The 22502-nt window shown below is 41.7% G+C and overlaps 1 protein-coding gene across 3 annotated transcripts in view; it reads right to left on the bottom strand.

Annotated features, from left to right (window-relative positions):
- Positions 1-17270, bottom strand: part of rfwd3 (ring finger and WD repeat domain 3) — a 30844-nt gene extending 13574 nt beyond the window's left edge. The window contains exons 1-7 of one of the 3 annotated variants that reach the window (XM_078544048.1): positions 17195-17270; positions 16307-16658; positions 11517-11725; positions 9055-9140; positions 5116-5340; positions 3825-3916; positions 1632-1746 (exon numbers count right to left, since the gene is read on the bottom strand). In XM_078544048.1, coding sequence (XP_078400174.1) covers positions 1632-1746; positions 3825-3916; positions 5116-5340; positions 9055-9140; positions 11517-11725; positions 16307-16656 — 1077 coding nt within the window. In that variant the 5' untranslated portion in view covers positions 16657-16658; positions 17195-17270. Of the gene's footprint in view, positions 1-1631; positions 1747-3824; positions 3917-5115; positions 5341-9054; positions 9141-11516; positions 11726-16306; positions 16659-17060; positions 17158-17194 lie in introns of those variants that run through there. The other 2 variants (XM_078544049.1, XM_078544050.1) reach the window with 2 other exon arrangements.
- Between the last annotated feature and the right edge of the window lie 5232 nt (positions 17271-22502).

Here is a 22502-nt window from a genome sequence, read left to right as displayed (position 1 = left end):
CTGAGGATTCTTCAATCTGATTGGCTGATCAGCCTACCACTGCATGTCCTGTTACTGGATTCCAGAGATCCTCTGTCAAACTTACATTGGAAAATGAGGAAATCTAGGCTCTTGAGCCTGCTAAATCTTTGTGGGAGCTGAGTTTTTGCAACTGACTGCAAACCTTGGCCCATTGACTAATAGGCCACCACAATCTACAGACTGCTCCATTCCCTTCATGGTATAGAGGAATTTCCCCAGAGTGTTTTATGAATTGACCACCGGTTCTCTTCTCATCTCCCAAAGAAAATTGCAGAGTCAAGGAAAAAGTAGTTACAGATGTCAGTACTGAATATGGACTGGGTGCCAATGAAGGCTTTTTCTTCTCTCTTGTTCACATGTGTACACATGTCCAGTTAATCCATTACCAGGGTTTACACCACAGAGTACCAGGGCCATGGGCCCAATCAATATAAAGTTAGATACATGCATGCAACACACACAGCTAAGAATCCAAAGCATAGTAGAATTCTTTTATGAAGAAATTTTGGTCAATTCAGCATTTAATCATTATTTCTGACTAATTGATATGTTTGAGTCTACAAATGTGAGTACTGACATACAATCGTTGATGAGGGGCAAGAATTAATGCAACACTATCTAGTTTTTCACATTCTATACATTTTCTAGAGAAAACTTAACCAGACAACAAAAATCCTGACCAAACTACTTGCATTGGTGGAAAGGGACAAAAATTGAGGTTCAAGCAGACAGAGAGGGAGTGGGGATTATGGCAGCAAATCCAAAAGGTACTTTCATATGACAAGAGTGAGTGAACCAGAGTTGTATTGTTTTTTTCCTCTAATTGCATTAAGTATGCAGTGCTGAGCTTGCAATGAACCATCACAGCACAGACTTTTGGTTCCCTGTGAATCTGTTGCTTGGTTAAAACAAATGCTTCTAAAGTGAACACAGGAGTCAATCTCACATTTGGACTTAACCTATATTAAACAGCAGGATTATCAGGCGATCACCACTCAGCAGAACCACACAAGATGATTAGAGAACACCTGGCAAACAGAATAGCCTTAAGCATCAGACAATGCCAGTTTCTGCTTTATACATACTAGCAGATTATAAGGAAATTGTCTCTAATCATAGCTTACTGTCCAACACAAGCTGTGAACTAAGTGTGAAGGTTTCTTACGCAATTAGAGTGAGATTAGAAATATTATATACTGAACCCTGCAGATTAGAAACACACATTTCCCAGATTACATATGTTTGTGTCATCAATTATGGACTTACCACTACAATCAAGTGAGCACTGTACAACTATAGAAGCACGAGCAGAGGAAAATCAAACATGTGAACATATGCACAGGTACAGACAATGTAGAATCACACTACTGGAGAAATAGAAAATGTTAGTCATTAGACATAAGATAGCTCCAACCTCAGAAATGAAAAGACGACAAACACCAACACCCACCCACACCTCACACCTACTGACAGAGTTCCAGGCCTGCATATTAGCTAGAACTGCAACAGCATGGTCAATTGCAGGAATTTGTCAAGACCTGGTAAAGCCAATTGTAAGGAGCCCATTTTCTGCACTTATTTATGAGGATTTACAGCAGACTAATCCTTACCTGCAACTGTTTACGTAACTTGCTGCATTCATCTGTCAAGAACTGCAATTGGAGACGACACTGCGCTGATTCCAGCTCTGCTTTTCGACGCATCATCTGCTCCTTCTCCAGATCACTGTCCAGGAGAAAGGCAAAAGGGACAAAACTCAAGGATTTCCCAAAGGAAAATGAAAACACGTCACAGGGACTGCAAGGGAATTTCAGACTTCACAATATAATAATGCACATACAATATTTAATTCTTGGTAAGAAAGAACAAACTCTAATTTCCATTGTCCTACTATGGTCTCAGTATCTCAAAGTGCTTTATAGTTATCAAAGTACTTTTTGAAATGCTATCATAAATGTAGGGAAAATGGCAACCAATCTGCACAAAGCAAGCTCCCACAAACAGGAATGTGATAATCACCAGATCATCGGTTTTCGTGATGGTAGTTGAGGGATAAATATTCACCAGGTCATGGGCAGCAAGAAGGAAGAGGGGAAGAATGCCCCAACTCCTCTTAGTGTCATGAGATCTTTTAAGCCCACCTATGAGGGCAGATGCGGCCTTGGTTTATGTCTGATCAAAAGAGTGTATCGTGCAGCACTCCCTCAGTACTTCACTGGACTGTCAGCCTGGATGACTTGCTCAAGGTCCTGGAGTGGGGCTCAAGTCTGAAATCTTATTATTCAGGTGAGATTTGGTACCTGATCTAGTCATGCTCTGAGAGGAAAGTGGCAAATGGAGGGCAGACTCTTTCTCCGGGCAAGGGAACAGAGAGAAAAGAGGGAATTTACATCTGTAATACCCACAGGAGTCAGATTCACAGCAACAGTGTTAAAGAATTAGGATCAGGTTATCTAGCTACATTCTCAGGCCAGTATTTTGCAGGATTTGGAGAGAAGAGTGCCGCAATATTTGACAGCAGCATTACTACCAATTAGAATTAATAAGCATTCATTGATGTTTCCTGTTTTGAGTATTTTACCTCCTTTTCTTTTCAAGATCTTGGGAGGGCATAAAACAAACAGTTTTAGAAACATTTGCAAGAAGGACACAGTACAAAACAAAAACAGAAAGTGATGAGAGCTTTCTGAATGTTGCCTTTTGTTTTTGTGGGACAGTAGCTAGAAGTGACTCTCTTCCGAGCTTTCTCATCATTCCTGTTAAAACACGCTTGGGTTTCTGTTGTGGCTTCTCGACAATACATCTGAGATATAAGCATAACTAAATTTGTTACAGCTGGTGTTTTAGGTTACTTCCTCTGTCAAGCAGCTCGTGGCTCTACTACTATTATGCTGGCAGCTAGGATGTACTTGCACAACCTGGAGGTGCCTGCCTCTCAATGGGTTTGCAGTTGACCTCTGCTTTAAGCAATCGAGGGAATCTGGCCTCAAGAAGCCAGGGAGGGTGGGTGTGGAGTGGAGGTGCAGGGCAGAGCTGTCTCATACATAAGGCAGCATTCACAGCTTCAGAGTACTGCCTAATACATTCAGGGATTTACTTTATTTGAGCCATTTCAAATTTTGCCTATTTTGAGGTGCCTCCTTAACCATTTCCCTAGTTTTTTTTTTAATTCATTCTCAGGATGTGAGCATCTCCGGCAAGATCAGTATTGATTGCCTTCATTCCTATAAAACTACAGTAACACAAACATAATATACCATGAATCTGACATACAGCAAGTGGCAGACAGATCCTGAAAAGGTAGTGCTAGCAGAGATTTGCTAAGTCACTTCAGAGAGCAGTTAATCTCAGAATCAAACCAATTTGGGGCAGGAGTGAAGTCACATGTAGGCAGAATGGCAGCCTTCCTTTGCTGACAGTTTAGGTTTTTTAAACAACTTTAAGGTCACTTAATCAATACCAGATTTTTTACTTCCTGATTTTTCAAACTGAAAAATATTCCAGTTACATAACCATTACATTACTGTATCCATATCTAGGCTGTAGATTCTGAACTTTAATAACCTTTCCCCACTGATCATGCACTATCTTGGAATCATTCGCATTCAGCTTCCCTGCACTCTCTCCAATGTCTGCACATTCCCTTTTCAGTTTTGTGACCTAACCAGTACAAAGGACTCCAAGTAAGACAGACGTCCTTTCTCATGGTTCTTCCGCTGAAGTTAGGCAGTCTTTTGCTATTTTAAAAGTGTGAAACATCAAAAAATGTTAGTCACAAGTATCTTCACGTCGTGAGTGTGTACCTCTTTAATCGTTCCTGCTCACTGGTGTCCACAACTTTCAATGATGGGGCATACACCAACACCACATCTGACCGTTTAGCTTTCTTATTACACTGTAAAAACCAAACAAACATGATTCTAGTTCAGTTATAAAGCAGTCTCAATTTTCTATTAGAGAAGAAAAAAAATTAATCGTACAACTTTACTAGGAAACATTCACAAACTCTTGCTCCCAAAGCCTTCTCCCCATTTCTTTCTCACTATTCGACATGTATCTAAAAGAGATAGAAACACTGGAGACAGCGAAAAAACCATTTACTAGGATGATGCCAGCAATGGTGGGGGTATACCTACCAGGAGAGGGTGAACAGGCAGTTCACCACCACCACCACCTTCTCAAGGGAAATTAGGGATAGGCAATAAATGCTGGCCTGGCCAGCAACACCCACATCCCATGAATGAATTTAAAAAAAGGCTGTGCCATCTTTTTCCGATTGGAGATCTTGAAAATTATGCAAGTTTTTAAACAGAGTAGACACAGAGATGATGTTTTCGCTTGTAAGGAACAGCAAAACTAGAGGCAATGGAAGGTAGCCACCAACAAATCAATTTGCGAATTCTGAAGAAACTTCTTTACCAAAAAGTGGGGTAAATCTGGAACTCAATACCACAGTCATTGAAGCGAGTCATGTAGATGTGTTTAAGGAGAGGTTAGACAAGTACACAAGGGAAAAAAAAAAGGATTATACTGACAGACTTAGATGAGTGAAGACAGGAAGAGGCTCAAGTACAGCACTAATACTGACATTGACTGATTGAACCGAAATGGCTGGTTTCTGTGCTGTAATTTCATGCAATGCCGAATATTGACATTGTGGCACTGGCATCTTCGCCATTGTTGTTTCTAGATTCAAGGGTGAACTTTGCTTCCTCGGTCAGGGAACAAAGGCCACCCACACCATAAAACAAAGCAAAACTCTTTGCATCTCTTTTTGAAAAAGAAAACTTAAATTCCAACATCCCAGAGTTTTGGTATGCTCTAAATTAAGTTGAGAGGCAGATCTATTTAGGCTTTAGATGAGCATGAGGTAGACTATAAGTGACCTTCAGACCTCATTTCAAATATTATTAACTGCTCCATACATTCACCCCTCCTGCTGAAATGTAGCAAAACCTATCAGAACAAAAGGTTCTAACCAACACCAACTTCACTCCGGTGGTTCAATTCACTCGGGCAGTTCTCGTTATAGCGAAACTCTAATCAAAATATTAATTGTTGTTTCTCCTCCCCAAAACCATGCAGCTAAATTACCTGTGGACATTTTCCTACTTGTCCCTTCAGCCACCGGTAGATGCAGGTAGAACCAAAGAGATGGCCACACTGCAGAGTAGCAAGATGGTGCTCTCCATTAGTGCACGGTTCAAAGCAGATTGGGCACGAATAAGCTTCATCATCAGAGGCTGTATCGATGGCTTTGGTGCTTCCTGCATCTTCTTTCACATTTAAAGTGTCTTCCGAGTGCGAGGTCAGGCTTTCCTAAAGGGAAAATATTCAGTTAGAGTTTAATCTTTAAAATCTCGAAAGGTGGTAGTCAACTCGTTACTTCTGACTTCAGTGCACAAACTTTCTCATAATAAATACAAATAACGAAATCATTGTGATAGTGTGGCCAAGTTTCCCTTTGGGATTTGGTCAGCCTGGCAAATACTACCTGCCATATCAGAACAATTGGATCAGCCTCTTAACTTTTGATATGTACTTAGTAAGGGAATTTAAGGAAATGTAAGGGAAGGCATTAAGCAGGAAATTAGAGACACATGCAATAAGGATACAACTGTAATCATGGGTGACTTTAATCTACATATAGATTGGACAAACCAAACTAGCAATAATACTGTGGTGGAGGATTTCCTGGAGTGTGTACGTGACGGTTTTTTAGACCAATACATTAAGGAACCAACTAGAGAGCAGGCTATCCTAGACTGGGTACTGTGCAATGAGAAAGAATTAATTAACAATCTTGTTGTGCGGGGTCCCTTGGGGAAGAGCGATCATAAAATGCTACACTTGTCAATTAGATGGAGAGTGAAGAAGTTGAATCCGAAACTAGGGTCCTGAATCTAAATAAAGGGAACTACAAGGGTATGATGGATTGGGGAACTTTACTAAAAAGGGTTGACAGTGGATAGGCAATGGCTAATATTTAAGGAACAATTGCATGAATTATAACAATTATTCATTCCTGTCTGGCGCAAAAATAAAACAAGAAAGGTGGCTCAACCATGGCTCACAAAAGAAATTAGGGATAGTATTAGATCCAAAGAGAAGACATATAAAATTGCCAGAAAAAGCTGCAAGCCTGAGGATTGGGAGCAGTTTAGAATTCAGCAAAAGTGGACAAAAAGATTAATAAAGAAGGGGAAAATGGAGTATGAGAGTAAACTTGCAAGGAACATAAAAACTGACTGCAAAAGCTTCTATAAACATGTAAAGAGAAAAAGATTAGCGAAGACAAACGTAGGTCCCTTACAGTCAGAAACAGGGGAAATTATAATGGGGAACAAAGAAATGGCAGGAAAATTGAACACGTATTTTGGTTCTGTCTTCACAAAAGAGGACACAAATAATTTCCCAGAAATGTTAGGGAATTGAGGGCCTAGTGAGAGGGAGGAATTGAAGAAAATCAGTATTAGTGAAAAAATGGTGCTAGAGATATTAATGGGGTTAAAGGCTGAAAAATCCCCAGGGCCTGATAATCTACATCTCAGAGTACTAAAGCAAATGGCCCTGGAAATATTGGATGCATGGCGGTCATCTTCCAAAATTCTATAGACTCTGGAGCAGTTACTACAAATTGGAGGGTGGAAAATGTAACCACACTATTTAAAAAAGGAGGGAGAGAAAAAAAGAGAATTACAGACCAGTTAGCCTAACATCAGTAGTGGGGAAAATGCTAGAGTCGATTATAAAAGATGTGGTAACAGAAAACTTGGAAAGCATTAACAGGATTAGACAAAGTCAGCATAAGTTTATGAAAGGGAAATCATGCTTAACTAATCTACTGGAGTTTTTTGAGGATGTAACTAGTAGAATAGATAAGGGAGAACCAATGGATGTGTATTTGGATTTCAAGATGGCTTTTGATAAGGTCCCACATAAGAGGCTAGTGGGCAAAATTATAGCACATGGGATTGAGAATTGGTTGACAGACCAGAAACAGAGTGGGAATAAATGGGTCTTTTTCCGGGTGGCAGGCAATGACTAGTGGTATACCACAGGGGTCAGAAAGTTGTGTGTGTGGGCAAACACATGGCAGATGCAGTACAACATGGATAAATGTAAATTTATACGCTTTGGTGTGAAGAACAGAAAGGCAGAGTATTATTTAAATGGTGATATATTGGGAAATGTGGATGTACAAAGGGATCTGGTGTCCTTGTATACCAGTCAATGAAAGTAAATAGACAGGCGCAGCAAGCAATTAGGAAGGAAAATGGTATGTTGGCCTTCATTGCAAGAGGATTTGAGTTCAGAAGTCAGGATGTCTTACTGCAGTTAGACAGGGCCTTGGTGAGACCACACCTAGAGTATTGCATGTAGTTTTGGTCTCCCTACTTAAGAAAGGATATACTTGCCATAGAGGGACTGCAGCAAAGGTTCACTAGGCCGATATCGGGGAGGGCAGGACTGTTATACGTGGAGAGGTTGGATTGACTCGGCCTGTATTCACTAGAGTTTAGAAGAATGAGAGGGGGTCTGATTGAAACGTATAAAATCCTAACATGGCTAGACAGACTGGATGCAGGGAGGATGATTCCCCTGGTTGGGGAGTCTAGAACCAGGGGCCAATGTCTCAGGATACAGGGCAGGCCATTTAGGACTGAGGTAAGGAAACATTTCTTCACTCAGAGGGTGGTCAACCTGTGGAATTCCCAACTACAGAAGGCTGTGGAGGCCAGGTCACTGAGTATATTCAAGAAAGAAATTGATAAATTTTTGGATATTAGGGGCATCAAGGGGTCTGGAGAGAAAGCGGGAATTTGGCATTGAGATAGAGGATCAGCCATGATCATATTGAATGGCGGAGCAGGCTCGAAGGGCCGAATGGCCTACTCCTATTCCTAGTTTCTTTAGGAAGCATAGGTAACCGATGCATTACAGCAGTAACCTTATCCTAATGTTTAATTCTCAGTAGTGTTCATTACAACCGTAAACCTATGACAACAGTTGATTAGCCAAAAGCTTAAAGTAATCCATGCATTTTCCACCACTGTTTCCTTTATTAATGTCTCCAATATTAAATACAAATAATTTTGAAGCATGGTGCCAAATGCAACAAAAACCAAACTGAACAGCAGTTAAGCACAAAAGCCCAGCAAGAGACATGTCCACCTACCCTTGAAACTAGATTTTGTACTCAAGTCTCTCAATTTGGACTTGAAACTATAACTTTGTGCATCAGAGGCAAGAATAAGCCACAGCTGACGCCTTAAGGCTCAAGTTCCAAGCTCCATGAGTTGTGTTTCACTGCAGTACGCCCCCACCCTAAAATTAACTTATCTCTATCTCCCCACTCCTCCTTTCAGCTCACTTGCGCACTCTCAAAGAATATGCAGACCTCACAAGCCACTCCTTAAAGAGCTGCCCATTCAACTTAACATTTATTTTTCTCAATCTGCTAAATATTGGTGGTAAAATTGAGAACACAAGTCCATGTCTTAGCATCTCATGACCAATGTTCCCTCTATTTTCTTTGCATGCGTGGGAAATTTCTTTAAGTGTGCAGCCACATTCGGGTTGCTGTACAACTACACAGCTTAGAAGGAACATTGACATTCTAGTAACCTATGTAACAATGTGCTATATTATTAAGCCACCATATATTTTACACATACTTGTAAATAACATATCATCATCAATATGTCAACAAGCGAGAGCACATAACATCAGAACCAAATCTCATACAACACAAGCAGCCCTATCGTGGTTGAATTAAATCTTAACTTAATTTGCCCACCTTGGTTCCATATTTCTTCATACCTTTACTGAACAGAAGTATCTGTCAATCTCTCCCTTTTTAGACCTCAAGAATGCTCATTTCCTATTAGTTATTCCCAGTTAATTGCCACGGAACCCTCACAATCTAGGATAAGGCAAACTTTCCAACCAGATCTAATTGAGTTAGCATGCTCAGTGGAGATTTGAAGTTGTTCATGAGATAAGACATTTATAATTTTTGAATTGCCCTACCTGCTCTTGCCGTGCAGACCGTGAATCTCCAGCCTCGATACCTTGAGCTGGCGAGGGGTTGACCAGAATGGGGGCACTAGCAGGAGCTGCAAAAGCATAGGGCAGACAGATACTTATGACAAACTTTTGTGTGTACAAGGAAGTGGTAGTGTCAACAGTTCAGGCCACGAATGGGCACAAAAATAAACACTTGCCAGCACTCATTAATCCCTCACCACTAAAACATACTGCAAAAGCACTTCAGCATCTTTGCTGTTAAACATCCAAATAAACTCCACTTGTTTTTGTGAAAACTGAACTGAGTGTGGCATAACTCAGAATTCACTTCAATAAAACAAAAAAAATTACCACCTGCCAAGGTTTTAACATAAAAATTTTATAAAAATTCATTGTCAGGATATATCACATCAAGGCCGGCATTTATTGCCTACCCTATTTGCTCCAATATAGCTAAGTGATTTGTTCAGCCACTTCAAAAGGATATTAAGAATCAACCAAGTTGATATGGGGCTGGAGTCACATATAAATCAGATTGGGTAAGGACTCCAGGTTGTCTTCCCCAAAGGGCATTTGTGAACCATTTGGGTCTTTACGACAGTCTGATGGCTGCATAGTCATTAAATGATTTAATGATGCAAGTTCAAATTCAAAAGCAATCCTCTAAATAGACTTAGGTTAAACAAAGTTTAAAAAAAACATCCAGTACAACTGAACTTACATTTTCAAACAATGATGTTTCAGAGTTTTGCTCACCTTTAAAAAGTATATGTCTCCTATCGGTTATACATGAAAATGGATCAAGTGAAAGCAATATAAGGCAAAATGACACCAGCACTCATGAAGGGTAAATACATTTGAAGCTGATGAGTCATCTTCTGAAGTGAAGGGAACATGTACAGAACAAGACACTGGAGGTGAGGACTTTCAGACTGATAGGTGGAGCTGAGTGAAGCCCTACATGGACAAGTGTTTCTTAGCTACATCAATGGCCAAGATACAGAAAGTTTGTTACATTTACCAACTCTACTTCTCTCCAGGTTTTAGAGGATGCAGTTTATTATTTCAAGAATTCAAATCAGTTACAAATGGATAAATAGCAAATAAAATTTAACAGCAAAAATGTAAAGCATCAGCTTGCAAAAGGCACTAAATTTTATGTATAACAGTACCTTTAACATCCTCAGGCTGTCCTAACGCAGTTCATAGACAAATTATTTTTTCTCTTAATGTAGGTAAATTGGAAGGAATAGAAGGAACACAGACATGAAGGGGACAGGATTAGCAAAGAGAGGTAGAATAACTGTTACTCCCAGCTCTTTGTCGATTCACCACTTTCAATGTAAAGGCCAAAAAAACAATGTGGAATACAAGTCTACAGAGGCTCCAATGGAGTTGTCAAATCTCACTCGTCTCAGTAATGGTGAACATGAAACCATTGTCAATTGTCATTAAAAAAAACCATCTGGCTCACTAATGTCCTTTAGGGAAAGAAATCTGACATCCTTAACTGGTCTGGCCCACATGCGATTCCAGACCCACAGCAATGTGGTTGACTGGTAACTGCCCTCTGAAATGGCCTTGGCAAGCCACTCAGTTCTAGGGCTATTAGGGATGGGAAACAAATGCTGACCTTGCCATCGGCACCCACCTCCCAGGAAATAAATAAAAAGAACACTTGGGAATACTGTATTATAATATTTCAAAAGATATATGCAGACATTGAAATGAGCTCAGAGACTAGCATCATCCCTAATAGAAGCCAGCTACGAGATAGATATGGCAAAAGATAGTCTAAAAAGGTGGCTAAAGGGCATAAATACTGAAAAACAAATTTGACAGATAACTTTAATAATCTTCATTTAAAAGATGCCAAAAGTATGAAACAATCCACTAAATTAGATGTTGAAAGCATGGCTCTGGAGCAATCAAACTGCGGTTGGTGCTAGGTTAGGTGCATTTGGTTTTGATCAATCAAATGGCCTTTTAGTGCGTTTGAACTTTTTTTCACATTCTTATATTGCGACAAGTCACCCACCAAGCACTTCCAGTAAAGCGAATGACACTTTAAAATGTAAATTTAATACCCATTCATTCTCAGTTGGGAAGCAATAATACCCAATGTAGCAGGCATGTCAGTAAGCCTGTTGCTACACTTGCAAGGTGGCATGTTACGGAAACACTCAGTCCAACCGCAGCACCTGATTCTCACCTCTTTGACCCAGATATCCTCAAGCTGTTGGGTATCAGAAGTAAAAGTTCTACACAGCCAACTCTGCCATTTCCTGATCTTGGACTCAAAGCAGGAACCAGCATATCAGAGAACAGAAACACGGAAGAAAGTTAGAGGGATTTGAAACCCCCACAAAGATAAGTAGAATTCATCCATTTGGCTTTATCCTGCTTCAATAAGGAAATGAAATTAACAAGTCTCAATGACATTTCAGTAAAGCTCTCTTACTCACCTGATGAAGCTGCTGCAGACTCATTGCCCTCATACTCATCTTCTATCTCTGTGGTGCTGCCACTCTCCTCAGACTCACTGATGTCAGTGCTCAGATCAGTGCTGGAATCTTCACTGCTCATCTCATCTTCTCCAAATTCAGCTGATAACCTGACTGATTCCGCGTGCTGCTGCCTATTAACCCGGAAGTAGTTGCCCAGAGATCCAGACCTGGAATTAGGAGGGCTGCATGTAAATTACATTCAATGTTCACCAGATGACAGCAGGGATAAAAGTGTTACCAGCCCTTTCAGTCAAAGCACATCTGTCTAACCTGCAGCTTCTGCTCCCAAAAGTGCTCCTCCTTCAGTTGGAGCATACAATATTGTTGATTCCCTAGTCAGAAGCTGACTAAAGCACAGCTGTGCTGCTGGAAGAGAACACCAAGTGTCAGTGAATTGCACTCCTGCTTAGAGAGTTGGTGGCACTGTCTATGCATGTGGGGGCCTAAATCTAACTCTTATTAAACCAGTGCAGCTTCATTTTTTGATCCTTCCCACAACGGAAAAGGCTTAGCTGCCAGTTGGGATCTTAAAAAGCCATTTGCTCTATACGCAGAATCACACAGCACTGACATGCAGCACACTCTCACGCATCATCAATGCTCTTCCACCATGCACCAGTTGTTTCTAACCTGCCCAAACAGCAGGGTCCCACTGCTGTTGCTTTTTTTTCAAAAATTCATTCATGGGAGAGGTAGCATAATGGTAACTTTACTAGACTAGTAATCTAGGTGCCTGGGTGAATGGTCTAGAGACATGAGTTCAATCCCAACAAAGCAGCTGGGAGAATTAAATGAATTAATAAATAATCAAAATTCACTTAATTAAAATCAGGAATAAAATGCTAGTCTCAATAAGAATCATGAAACTACTGAATTGTCATAAAAACCTCAACTTGTTCACTAATGTTCTTCAGGGGAGTAAATCTGCCATCCTTACCCAGTCTGGTCTACAGATGTCTCCAGATCCACAATGTGGCTCACTCTTAAATGCCCTCTGAAATGTCCTAGCAAGCCACCCAGATGTATCAAATTGTTATAAAAAAAGCACCGAGTCTACCTACACTACATGACCTGCAGCAGCTCATCACCACCTTCAAGGGCAATTGAGGATAGGCAATAAATACTGACCTTACCAGCAACATTCACGTCCCAAGAATTAATTTTTAAAAAGCGTGTCACAATAAACGTTGGCCTTTCCAGCAACACTTGTATTCTTTTTTCCCCCTTCTTGGGATGACAGCATTGTTGGCTAGGCCAGCATTTAGTGCCCATCCCTATTTGCCCTCGAGAAGTTGGTGGTGAACCAGCTTCTTGAACCACTGCAGTCCATGTGGTGTAGGTACATTCACAGTGCTGTAGAGAGGGAGTTCCAGAATTTTGATCAACAGTGAAGGAACGTCGAAAAAGCTCCAAATCAAGATGATCTGTCAATTGCAAGGGAACTTGCAGGTGGTGGTGTTCCCATGCAGCTGCTGCCCTTATTCTTCCAGCTAGTACAGATTGCAAACTTGGAAGGTACTGTCGAAGGAGCCTTTGCAAGTTCTGTATTGCATCTTGTAGATGGTACACACTGGTGTCACAGTGTTTCGGGAGTTGGAGGGGGTGAACGTTTAAGGTGGTGGATGAGGTGTCAAGTGGGCTTGGATGGTTCGAGCTTCTTGAATGATAAGAGTTACATTCATTCGAGTCAAGTGGAGAGTGTCACACTCCTGACTTGTGCCTTGTAGATAGTGGACAGGCTTTGCAGTTAGGTGGTGAATTACTCACCACAATTTGCCACCTCTGACCTGCTCTTGCCCCCACCCCACCCACCCGATGTTGATGATGGGAGATTCAGCAATGATAATAACATTGAATGTCAAGGGGGGGGAGATGGTTACATTCTCTCTTGTTGGAGATGGTCATTGCCTGACACTTATGTGGTACGAACGTTATTTAGCACCTAGCAGCCCAAGCCTCAATGTGCACGGACTGCCACAGAATCTGAGGAGTTGCAAATGGTACTGAACACTGTGCACTCATGATCGAACATCCCCACTTCTGACCTTATGTTGCGGGAAAGGTCATAAATGAAGTAGCTGAAGCTGAGTGGGCCTAGGAGACAACCGTGAGAAACTCCTGCAGTGATGTCCTGGGGTTGAGAATTTTGGCCTCCAACAACCACAACCATTATCCTTTGTGCTGAGTATGACTCTAACCAGTGAAAAGTTTCCCCCTACCCTGATTCCCACTGACTTCAATTTTTCTAGGTTTCGTTGGTGCCTCTGTCAGTCAAATAGTGCCTTGATGTAAAGGTACTCATTCTCACCTCACAAGTTCAGCTCTTTAGTCCACGTTCGGGCCAAGGCCATAATGAGGTCTGGAGCTAACTGGCCCTTATGGAACCCAAACTGATCATTGGTGAGCAGGTTGTTGCTGAGTAACTGCCGCTTGACAGCGCTGTCGACGGCACCTTCCACCATTAATAACTGAGAGTGAACTAATAGGGTGGTAATTGGCCAGATTGGATTGTCCTGCTTTTTGTGGACAGGATATATCAGGGTAACTTGTCACATTGTTAGGTAGATGCTAGTGTTGTAGCTGTGACAGGTAGATTGGCGAGGACAAAGTCAAGTAGGTATTTCCCTCTCTTGGCTCTCAACTAGAATGGCAGATATGTCCTGCAAGATTCTGCCAGCTCAGTTAGTAGCGGTGCTGCCGAGCCATCCTCGGTGATGGACATTGAAGTCACCCCACCCAAACTACATTTGGTGCTCTTGCTACCCTCAGTGCTTCTTCCAAGTGGCGTTCAAAATCAAGGGGATGAATCATCAGCTGAGGGAGAGCAGTTGATGGTAATAAGCAGGTGCCTTTTTGATGCCATGAGACTTCATGGGGTCCAGAGTCCACATTGAGGACTTCCAGGACCTCTCCCTCCAGATTGTAAACCACTGCCCCAGTGGTCGGTCCTGTTTTATTATTCTTCAACTTTTCAGAAGCAGTGTGATACACCTGAGGCTTGCGAGGCCATTTCAGTAGGCAGCAAAGAGTCAACGACATTGCTGTGGATCTTGAATCACATGTACACCAGACCAGGTCAGGAAAGCAGATTTCCTCCCCTGAAGGACATTAGTGAACCAGGCAGACTTCTACAACAATCCTGTCGTTTCATAATAATCATTAACAAGACTAGCTTTTAATTCCAGATTTATTTGTTGATTGAATTTAAATTCACCCAGTTGTCACAGCAGGATTTGAACATACATCTCTAAAACATGAGGCTACCTGAATCACTATTCCAGTAACATTCCCACTATGCTACCAACCCCTGCTGGAATGACCACAATTTCCCCCAAATTGACACTAGCAAATAGTACCAAAAGCAATTTCTAGCCACCACCCTAAACTCAGTTCTCATCATTTGTTCAGTCTAATCAGACCAAGGACAGCCCTGGTTCCCTGTTTCACTGCAAGGTGTATTTCAACTCCACAATCTATACACCTGCAAAGCACCCACACAGCAAAATCACCACTCTTAGTCCTACTACCCCAAAACTCTTTCTACAAACTGATATTACCTCAAGACTCAATTTCTCTTCAAAGTCTTCCTTGTCAGCCTCTCATTCTCCACAAACTTCAACTTGTTCAAACCTCAGAATGCCTGTCATCATATCTTCATTGTGCTACACTGATACCCTGTTCCCGCAATGCACAGGGCATTTTCATTTTCTAATCCCTTCACAGCCTTGGCCCAACACAAGCATTGAATAATAATTGTATTATAGTTGTATTGAAGCACCTCAGAGTGCAACATGATGTATGTTGATAGTGCAATGGTATTGGAGTTGTCTGACTGTAATGACCATATTGAAACGATTGTAATATTCATTGATTGTATTGAAGCACCTCGTGATCCATGTGTAAAAGTTGAAACTGATTGCACTTTTTGTGATGGGGATTTAGAAATGTTTTGTAATGCTCTTTCAGATATTTTATGAATAAAGTATATTTTTCAAAAAAAGATCTCTACAACTTTCCTCAGCCTTGCATTCCTGACTTGTGAAATTTCCCACCTTCATTCCACCACTGCTGACAGATCCTATACTGCTGCAATGGCCCAATACATTTGGAACTTCCGTGAGGATGGAAATAGGATTTTAGTTTGCAGGTTTCTAATGCTACAGCTGATATACACAGAGGGTGACAAGCAGCAGTTCAGAGATGCATTACTTGATTCCCTATTTAGCCTGCTGGCTGAACATAGATAGTTTCCAATCTAAACACAACCCATCCTGGGACAAAAGAATCACAGTGAACTCAAGCATTAAGAGTATGTTATTCAGAGTGACGAATTCCTCCTTTAGTATCCCTTGCCTCAAATGTTGGTACCAGATGTTGCTGGGTTTAAGCTGTGACAGGGCAGAGCGATGACGTTTCTGAGCAGCATAAAAAAAAATACAAGGTGGCCCCCAGATCTCGTCAAATGAAAATACATGAAACTTGAGGCAAATTTATTAGGATTCCAAAATCCAAGAACCAGAAGTATTTACAGTGCAGTTGGCCATTCACCTGGATTATGGATCAAGTCTGCATTGCTACCAAGTGGAAAGGCGGATCGAGAAAACCAGAGCATCAGCGTATTGACCAAGTTAAAGGGTCACTGAAGTAAAGGCAATTGACATGAACCTCGTGCTCCTTAGCACTAGGAAATCTAGATGCTATGACGTGAAACGTCAAATTGTCACTGCCAATACAATTTCAGAGGTTACCTGGATGGTGCAGATCTCTGGGAAGCACTTGCACCCGGCTGACGGCGGCCATTCCTCCTCATCTGCCTACGCTGGTGTCCAGGTCTCTGCCCAAGTGAAAAGTGCTGCGCCACAGTTCTCAGTGCTCCTTGCAGTCTTTGAAGTTCCTCAGTTAGCAATGCTGCTTCCAGTCCACCACTGTGAGCAGCTGGAGGGGCCTCGGTTACAGGCAGGCCCCCTGACTCTTCGCTAATGTGTGCAGTACCTGAACTAGCTCCTGTCGGCCTCGAAACTGGTTCATGGAGACTCAGCTGTGTCGAAATAGCTTCCTCCTCTGGCTGCATATCCACATCAATTACTTCTTGAGCCATTCCTAGGACAGAGAGCAGAGGTCAGCCAGTGGAAGGAACTGCTCTCTTTAAAACACATAACATCCCTTTTATCATCATAAATAAGAAAACCATAATTCAGGACTTCAGGAAGGTGAAAGAGGAGGGAATATGAAGCAAACCAATAAACAATGATCTATTAAGGTTCTGAGGAGAAGCAAAGGCAGCAGTGGGGGGAGTCAGAGAAAGAGGGATGAAAGAAGAGAGTGAAAGAGCAGAAGAAAGATGGGGGGGGGGGGGGGGAGAGATGTGATGAAATTTTTGGGTGGCGACTGTAGCCTCCGCACTGGGAAGCTGTTACTCTTCCCTCAGCCTGTTAAGGCTCCGGCTGGGCCGTCCCCTGCCACGAAATCCAAACCGGTGATCGCGCTGGGCCAGGGCCTCACCGGGAGGCTCGAGTCCGGCACCCAATCGGCTCTAACTCGAGCCTGGGATCCGCAGGGGCGCGCTCATTACACTTCATGTAATAGGGAGACTACCCTAAACGGGCCCGAACCTGGGCCTGAGGTCGCGCACTCACCCCATCTCCGTCACGCACACCTTCAAACGAAAATCCGCGCCACTTCGAGGGCCGCTGGCTGTCGCCCGCCTCCTCCACCAGGAACCAATGGGCGTCAGAGCTCACATGCCAATCAGTTCTCAGGACCCAATCAGATTTGAAATCATCCTGTCAATCAGCCCAATGATAATATTTGTCCCGGCTTCTCTGATCAGTCTTTAGCGGACCTTATCTTTTTTCCCCCACACCGTCCCATCTCCCCAACCCCAACCCACTAGGGCCATCTGTCACTGGCTCATTCTGCTTTCTACTCTTAATGTCACCATTAGCACTTCCTTTAGCCACCATCAACACCCCTTCAACCTTTTGTTTATGACATCTTTTGCAATCTCTCCTTTGCCTCCACCTACCACTGGCCTTCTATCCAGCTTCACCTGTCCCAGATCCCCCCTAAACAGTATATATTTCACCATATTTTACTTCTCTTTAGTTATTAAGAAGAGTCATGTGGACTCAAAACGTTAACTCTGTCTTTCCACAGATGCTGTCAGACCTGCTGAGTTGTTCCAGCACTTTTTGTTTCATTTACAATTTTTACTTTAACAAAACCAAAATCAACATAAATTAAATGTGAGTTAACAGGCAAATCATGATCATTATAAATTATGGATTAAATAGCATATGCAACAAAGATAGATCTCAGATTTACTCAGCAGTGAACTCAGCCCATATATCACCAATTCCAGCTACAAAGTCCTTCAAACTTGTGAACTTCCTCAGGTAGAATTCCAGCTCCTTTTCTTCAAGGATTTTGCCACCAATTCTCATCTGATAGCACTTCCTGTCAACTCAAGTTCCATAGGCATAGCTTTCACCAAAATGGTACGTTTCTCCAGAACTTCCTCAGCCTGACTCACAATGGTCTTGATGGCATGGATCCACCAGCATTATCTTCATCCGAATACTCAGTGCCAACCCTGTGTAATGTATGGCCAGTTATGGTGAGTCAGTTACTTTAAGTAACAGAAACAGCAGCAGCAACCTTCTATTTGTCCTTTGTCCGCTCCAAATCCAGCCTCTGTGTTCTTCTTTTTCAGCCTCGCCATACTTTCCTTCTTCTTCTCTGCCAAAACTTTGGTCACGTGGGGCCCATTTCTGGTGCAAGCCCAGGTCAAATGGACCTGTTTTGCACCCTCTCAGAGGCTGGGCCAACAGGCTGGGTTAATGCCCGCTCTCAACTGTACCCACATCTCAAAATATTTGAATCCCTGGCTCTCCATCCAGAGCTGCCCCCCCCGCAGACAAAACCGCCAATGCTGACAATGAATAAAATGCTCTCACTCCACCTCTGCATGTCGGCATCCATTGTGACACACTGCTACCCACTCTACCATCGCGGACTCCATCATAAAATATAGATCGACAGTAGGTTTGTAAAGCTCCTTCGTGGCTTATTTAATCTCAAAGAACTCATATGAAGCTACACTCAGTACCACAGTTTACCTGTCCTTATAAAAGCTTATCCAAAGTGTAGAGCTCAAATATCCATGAACTTCTCTCCTCATTAATATTTTTCCTGCTTCCAATCCAAATTAAAGCTCATTAAAATTTCCATAAGGCAGGAAATCAAGTTCCTTGCTTTTATGTTTGTCAGTTCCGCAATTTTGGTCATCAGAGAATGAATTCTGTGCATTGACTCCCTAAATTAACATTTTACTGATCCTCTTATCAAGTGAGCTGATTATTAGATTCAGATCTTCATGGACCCATGATTCTATTGCTGGGACACAACGCTAGATTTTACAATGTAACCACAGGAGACCAAGATAGAGATGTCACTCTCTCATTATGGAAACCACATGTGAAAGCATTAAATATAAAAGAACGTCTAGTTGTAAATGGAAACCTGATGACAGTGTCATGACTCGGACAAAGTCTCCAGTGCTTTTGAGATTCTAGGCTATCGACAAAATTTAATGCTGTCCCCCACCTTGTGGACGAGTTTGGAAACGAGGGGGCATATGATCGGGTTGGAGGGTGCAGGGTGGAAAAATATGAGGTTGTCCACTTTGTCAGGAGCAACAGAAAAGCAGAATGTTATTTAAATGGATATTGACTGCTGAATGCTGTATTGCAGAGGGATCTAAGTGTCCTTACACATGAATGACAAAAAGTTAGCATGCAGGGACAGCAAGTAATTAGGAAGGCAAATGGAATATTATCCTTTATTGCAAAGGGGATGGCGTATAAAAGCAGGGAAGTCTTGTTCCAACTATACAGTGTATTGGTGAGACTGCATCTAGAGTACTATGTACAGTTTTGGTCTCCTTATTTAAGATGGGATATACAGTAGTTGCATTGGAGGCAGTTCAGAGAGGGTTCACTAGGTTGATTCCTGGGCTGAAGGGGTTGTCTTATGGAGGGAAGTTAAGAAGGTTGGGCCTGTACTCATTGGAGTTTGAAAGAGTGAGTGCTGATTTTATTGGATGTCATGGTCAGGTATTTTTGTAAAGAATTTACTGGCCAATTCAGTGAGTGTTTAACTGTTTTAAGTGCTGTAACTATAAAAGAAACACACATAGGTTTTCTTGTAAGTTTTTAAAAAGAGAAGAGGATAGCATTTATTGTACTTAACACCTAATTTGAAAAAAACAAAAATGTTCCAATTCTAACACACACAACTAAGTTGCAAAGTGGGAGGGTAGGGTAAATTGGTTAGAGTCCAAAAAAAAGGCAAGCATATACGGACCCTGTAGATTGATGGTTGGATGGTTTCAGACTGATCTTGATGGTCTTTCCAGATTCTGTGTCAAAACAAATGTTGCTAGGTGATTTCTATCTTTTCTTCTGGAGTCAGTTGGCTTGATTTTTAAGATGTTGGCTGTGGCATGTGGCTGGTCAAACAATAGACAGGGCACAAGCTTGCAGGATAGCTGGACAGAGAGAATGCCCACTCAGTGTCTTTTTGGTCTTACTCCGATGTTGTGTGCCAGGCAGATCCACAAGGGAAACTTAGTTGTGCTATCACAATGGTTTTGCAATTTGCATTTATTATGAGATGTGTGCACTGAATTCAGAAGTAATGAGTCCACCAAGACCTTTAGCAATTTTAAAAATTAAATTATTTATTAACAAAATGAAAGATTTCAAGCACATGCAAAAGACTACAATTACTTACTACTATAACAAATCCTACAATTCCTAACTGACCTAACTCCCAGTTACACACCCTTTTAAGGCAATTGTCCAAAATAGATTTTAGATTTAAAACAAACCCAGTAAGTTAAAATAGTAGAATTCCAAATAGTTTTTCTGTAACTTAAGTTACTTTACATAGCAGACTTATGCACAAATTGCTGGAGGCTTCTTGAAGGTTGTTTCACACACTCCTGTTAGATCTTACATGGCCGTCTCCCCATAGCCTTTCATTCTCGTTTATATGTTTCTCTATTTTTAATATGTAAACTCTATTTTTCCATATGTCTTTGAAACCTTATCGTCCTCATAATATAAAAACTTTCATGTTGCCAATATTGTCAGTAACGTTCGGGAAACATAAACACACTCCTTAGCCTTGCTTATCTGCCTAGTTGTAAACAGACTAACATCCCTTTGAAATCCAACAATCGCTTCATTTATCTAAAAATGCAAATTCCCTTCACACCTTACATATTAAGCCAGCATCCATGTTTACTCTTTAGCATGTCAAGCACATTCCTATACCTAGCTTCTTTTGATGATTTCAAGCTTGCAGTCTACTTGACTCCAAATGTAATTAAATCACACAGACAGACCCAACTATAATCACACTCATAAACCTACTTCACATTAAACCAGAAAAATATTATGAAAATTATTATACTCTCATCACACTATTCTTCTTCTGACCATCATGGAGAAAAGTGGTTTCTTAAAACACAAAGAGAGTTAGTTTGCTCATCACATGGTCTCCTCTCACAAAGTGAACAGTTACCCAAACATGGTCATAGTGAGCTGATTCCAGCTCCATTGTACAGGAATGTTTATATTTCCAGTAAGCCATGTATTATGGTCAGGAGAGAGAGACAGGCAAATGGTACTTACTTCCTCTCACCACCTGTCCGTAAGCAGAAGGTAAGGTGTTTGAATTATTTTATAAGTATGTGGTGGTGTGCTTTGCCAAGCCCTCGGTTTGTGTGATCCAATTTACTAATAACCCACAGCAAACTCACATCATGATTAACTCAGAAGGTTAGTTTATTTCACATTCAAAACCCAGGGGAGAAGTGTTCGCAACTTCCCACTCTACTATACACACATACAAACACACACAGTAAAGGGGGGATATAAAAAGGAGTTTTATAACTATGGATAGTACAAGAACCACAGAAATGAATATTAGTTCATGTGATTTTGAGAGTCCAGAGTCAGAGTCCAATGAAGAATTCTTTCATGTAAGGGTTTGAGTTCAGCTGGCTGAAGACCAGAGTTGTAAAATTCACTTTACAGTTGGTGCTGATACCACAAGATGAAGTAGATACACAGAGACTGGGTCAGTTCTGCAGGCGATGGTAGGAAATCTTCCAGCAGAGACAGGCTCAAGGAGCAGGCTGTTGTTCTGCCTGGAGGGCTGCTTCTTGGTGGCTCACCAGTTGGATGTTAGACTGCAGACTACTTGTGAGGCTAAAGAAGAAATTTTAAGCCTGTCCAAAAAGGCCAGAGGCTTGGGTCATGTGGTATGTTGCATTAATGGTTAATTGCAGCTTAACAATCAATTCTTGTGCTTTTGGCCATAATTCCACTGTTCCTCCTTAGGAGAGCGACAAAGTGCTTATTAGCATCTCTTCCAGTATAATGAGTTTCAGCCTCTCTCTCTTTTGTGCTAATTCTGATTGGGGGAGCCAGTTCATCTACACTTCCTTGGCTTTCACTGATTACAAGGGATAGGCACAATGAGGTGTGAGATTCCACAGGCCGAGTGAAGAATGCTTTTGTTCTTGTAACTCCTGGTGGTAGCTCCCAGAACAAAGGCCAACCCTGTGGTCATGTGACTTGTAGCAGCCATCCTTTTTGGTTCATAGGAACCCAACACATACTTGATGCAGAGTGGTGCCTCTCAAGCTATGACCATTTGTTTTTCTCAATGAAATGAAAGTTCTAAGTGCAGTTACACTTTAAATGGTGGCAGGATTATCTCAGCGGTCTTGTGGCACATTGGTAGCATCCCTACCTCCAAGTCAAAAGCTCTGGGTTCAAATCCCACTACAGGGCTTGATGGCCATGGAAGGTGTATTCATAACATGGTCAAACAGGTTGATTATGAGCCTGTAAATCCATCCAATACGCCTGA

The sequence above is a fragment of the Cetorhinus maximus genome, chromosome 6 (assembly GCF_964194155.1).
Source record: "Cetorhinus maximus chromosome 6, sCetMax3.hap1.1, whole genome shotgun sequence".
In the NCBI taxonomy this organism is placed as follows: domain Eukaryota; kingdom Metazoa; phylum Chordata; class Chondrichthyes; order Lamniformes; family Cetorhinidae; genus Cetorhinus; species Cetorhinus maximus.
This window is presented reverse-complemented; position numbering and strand designations above follow the sequence as displayed.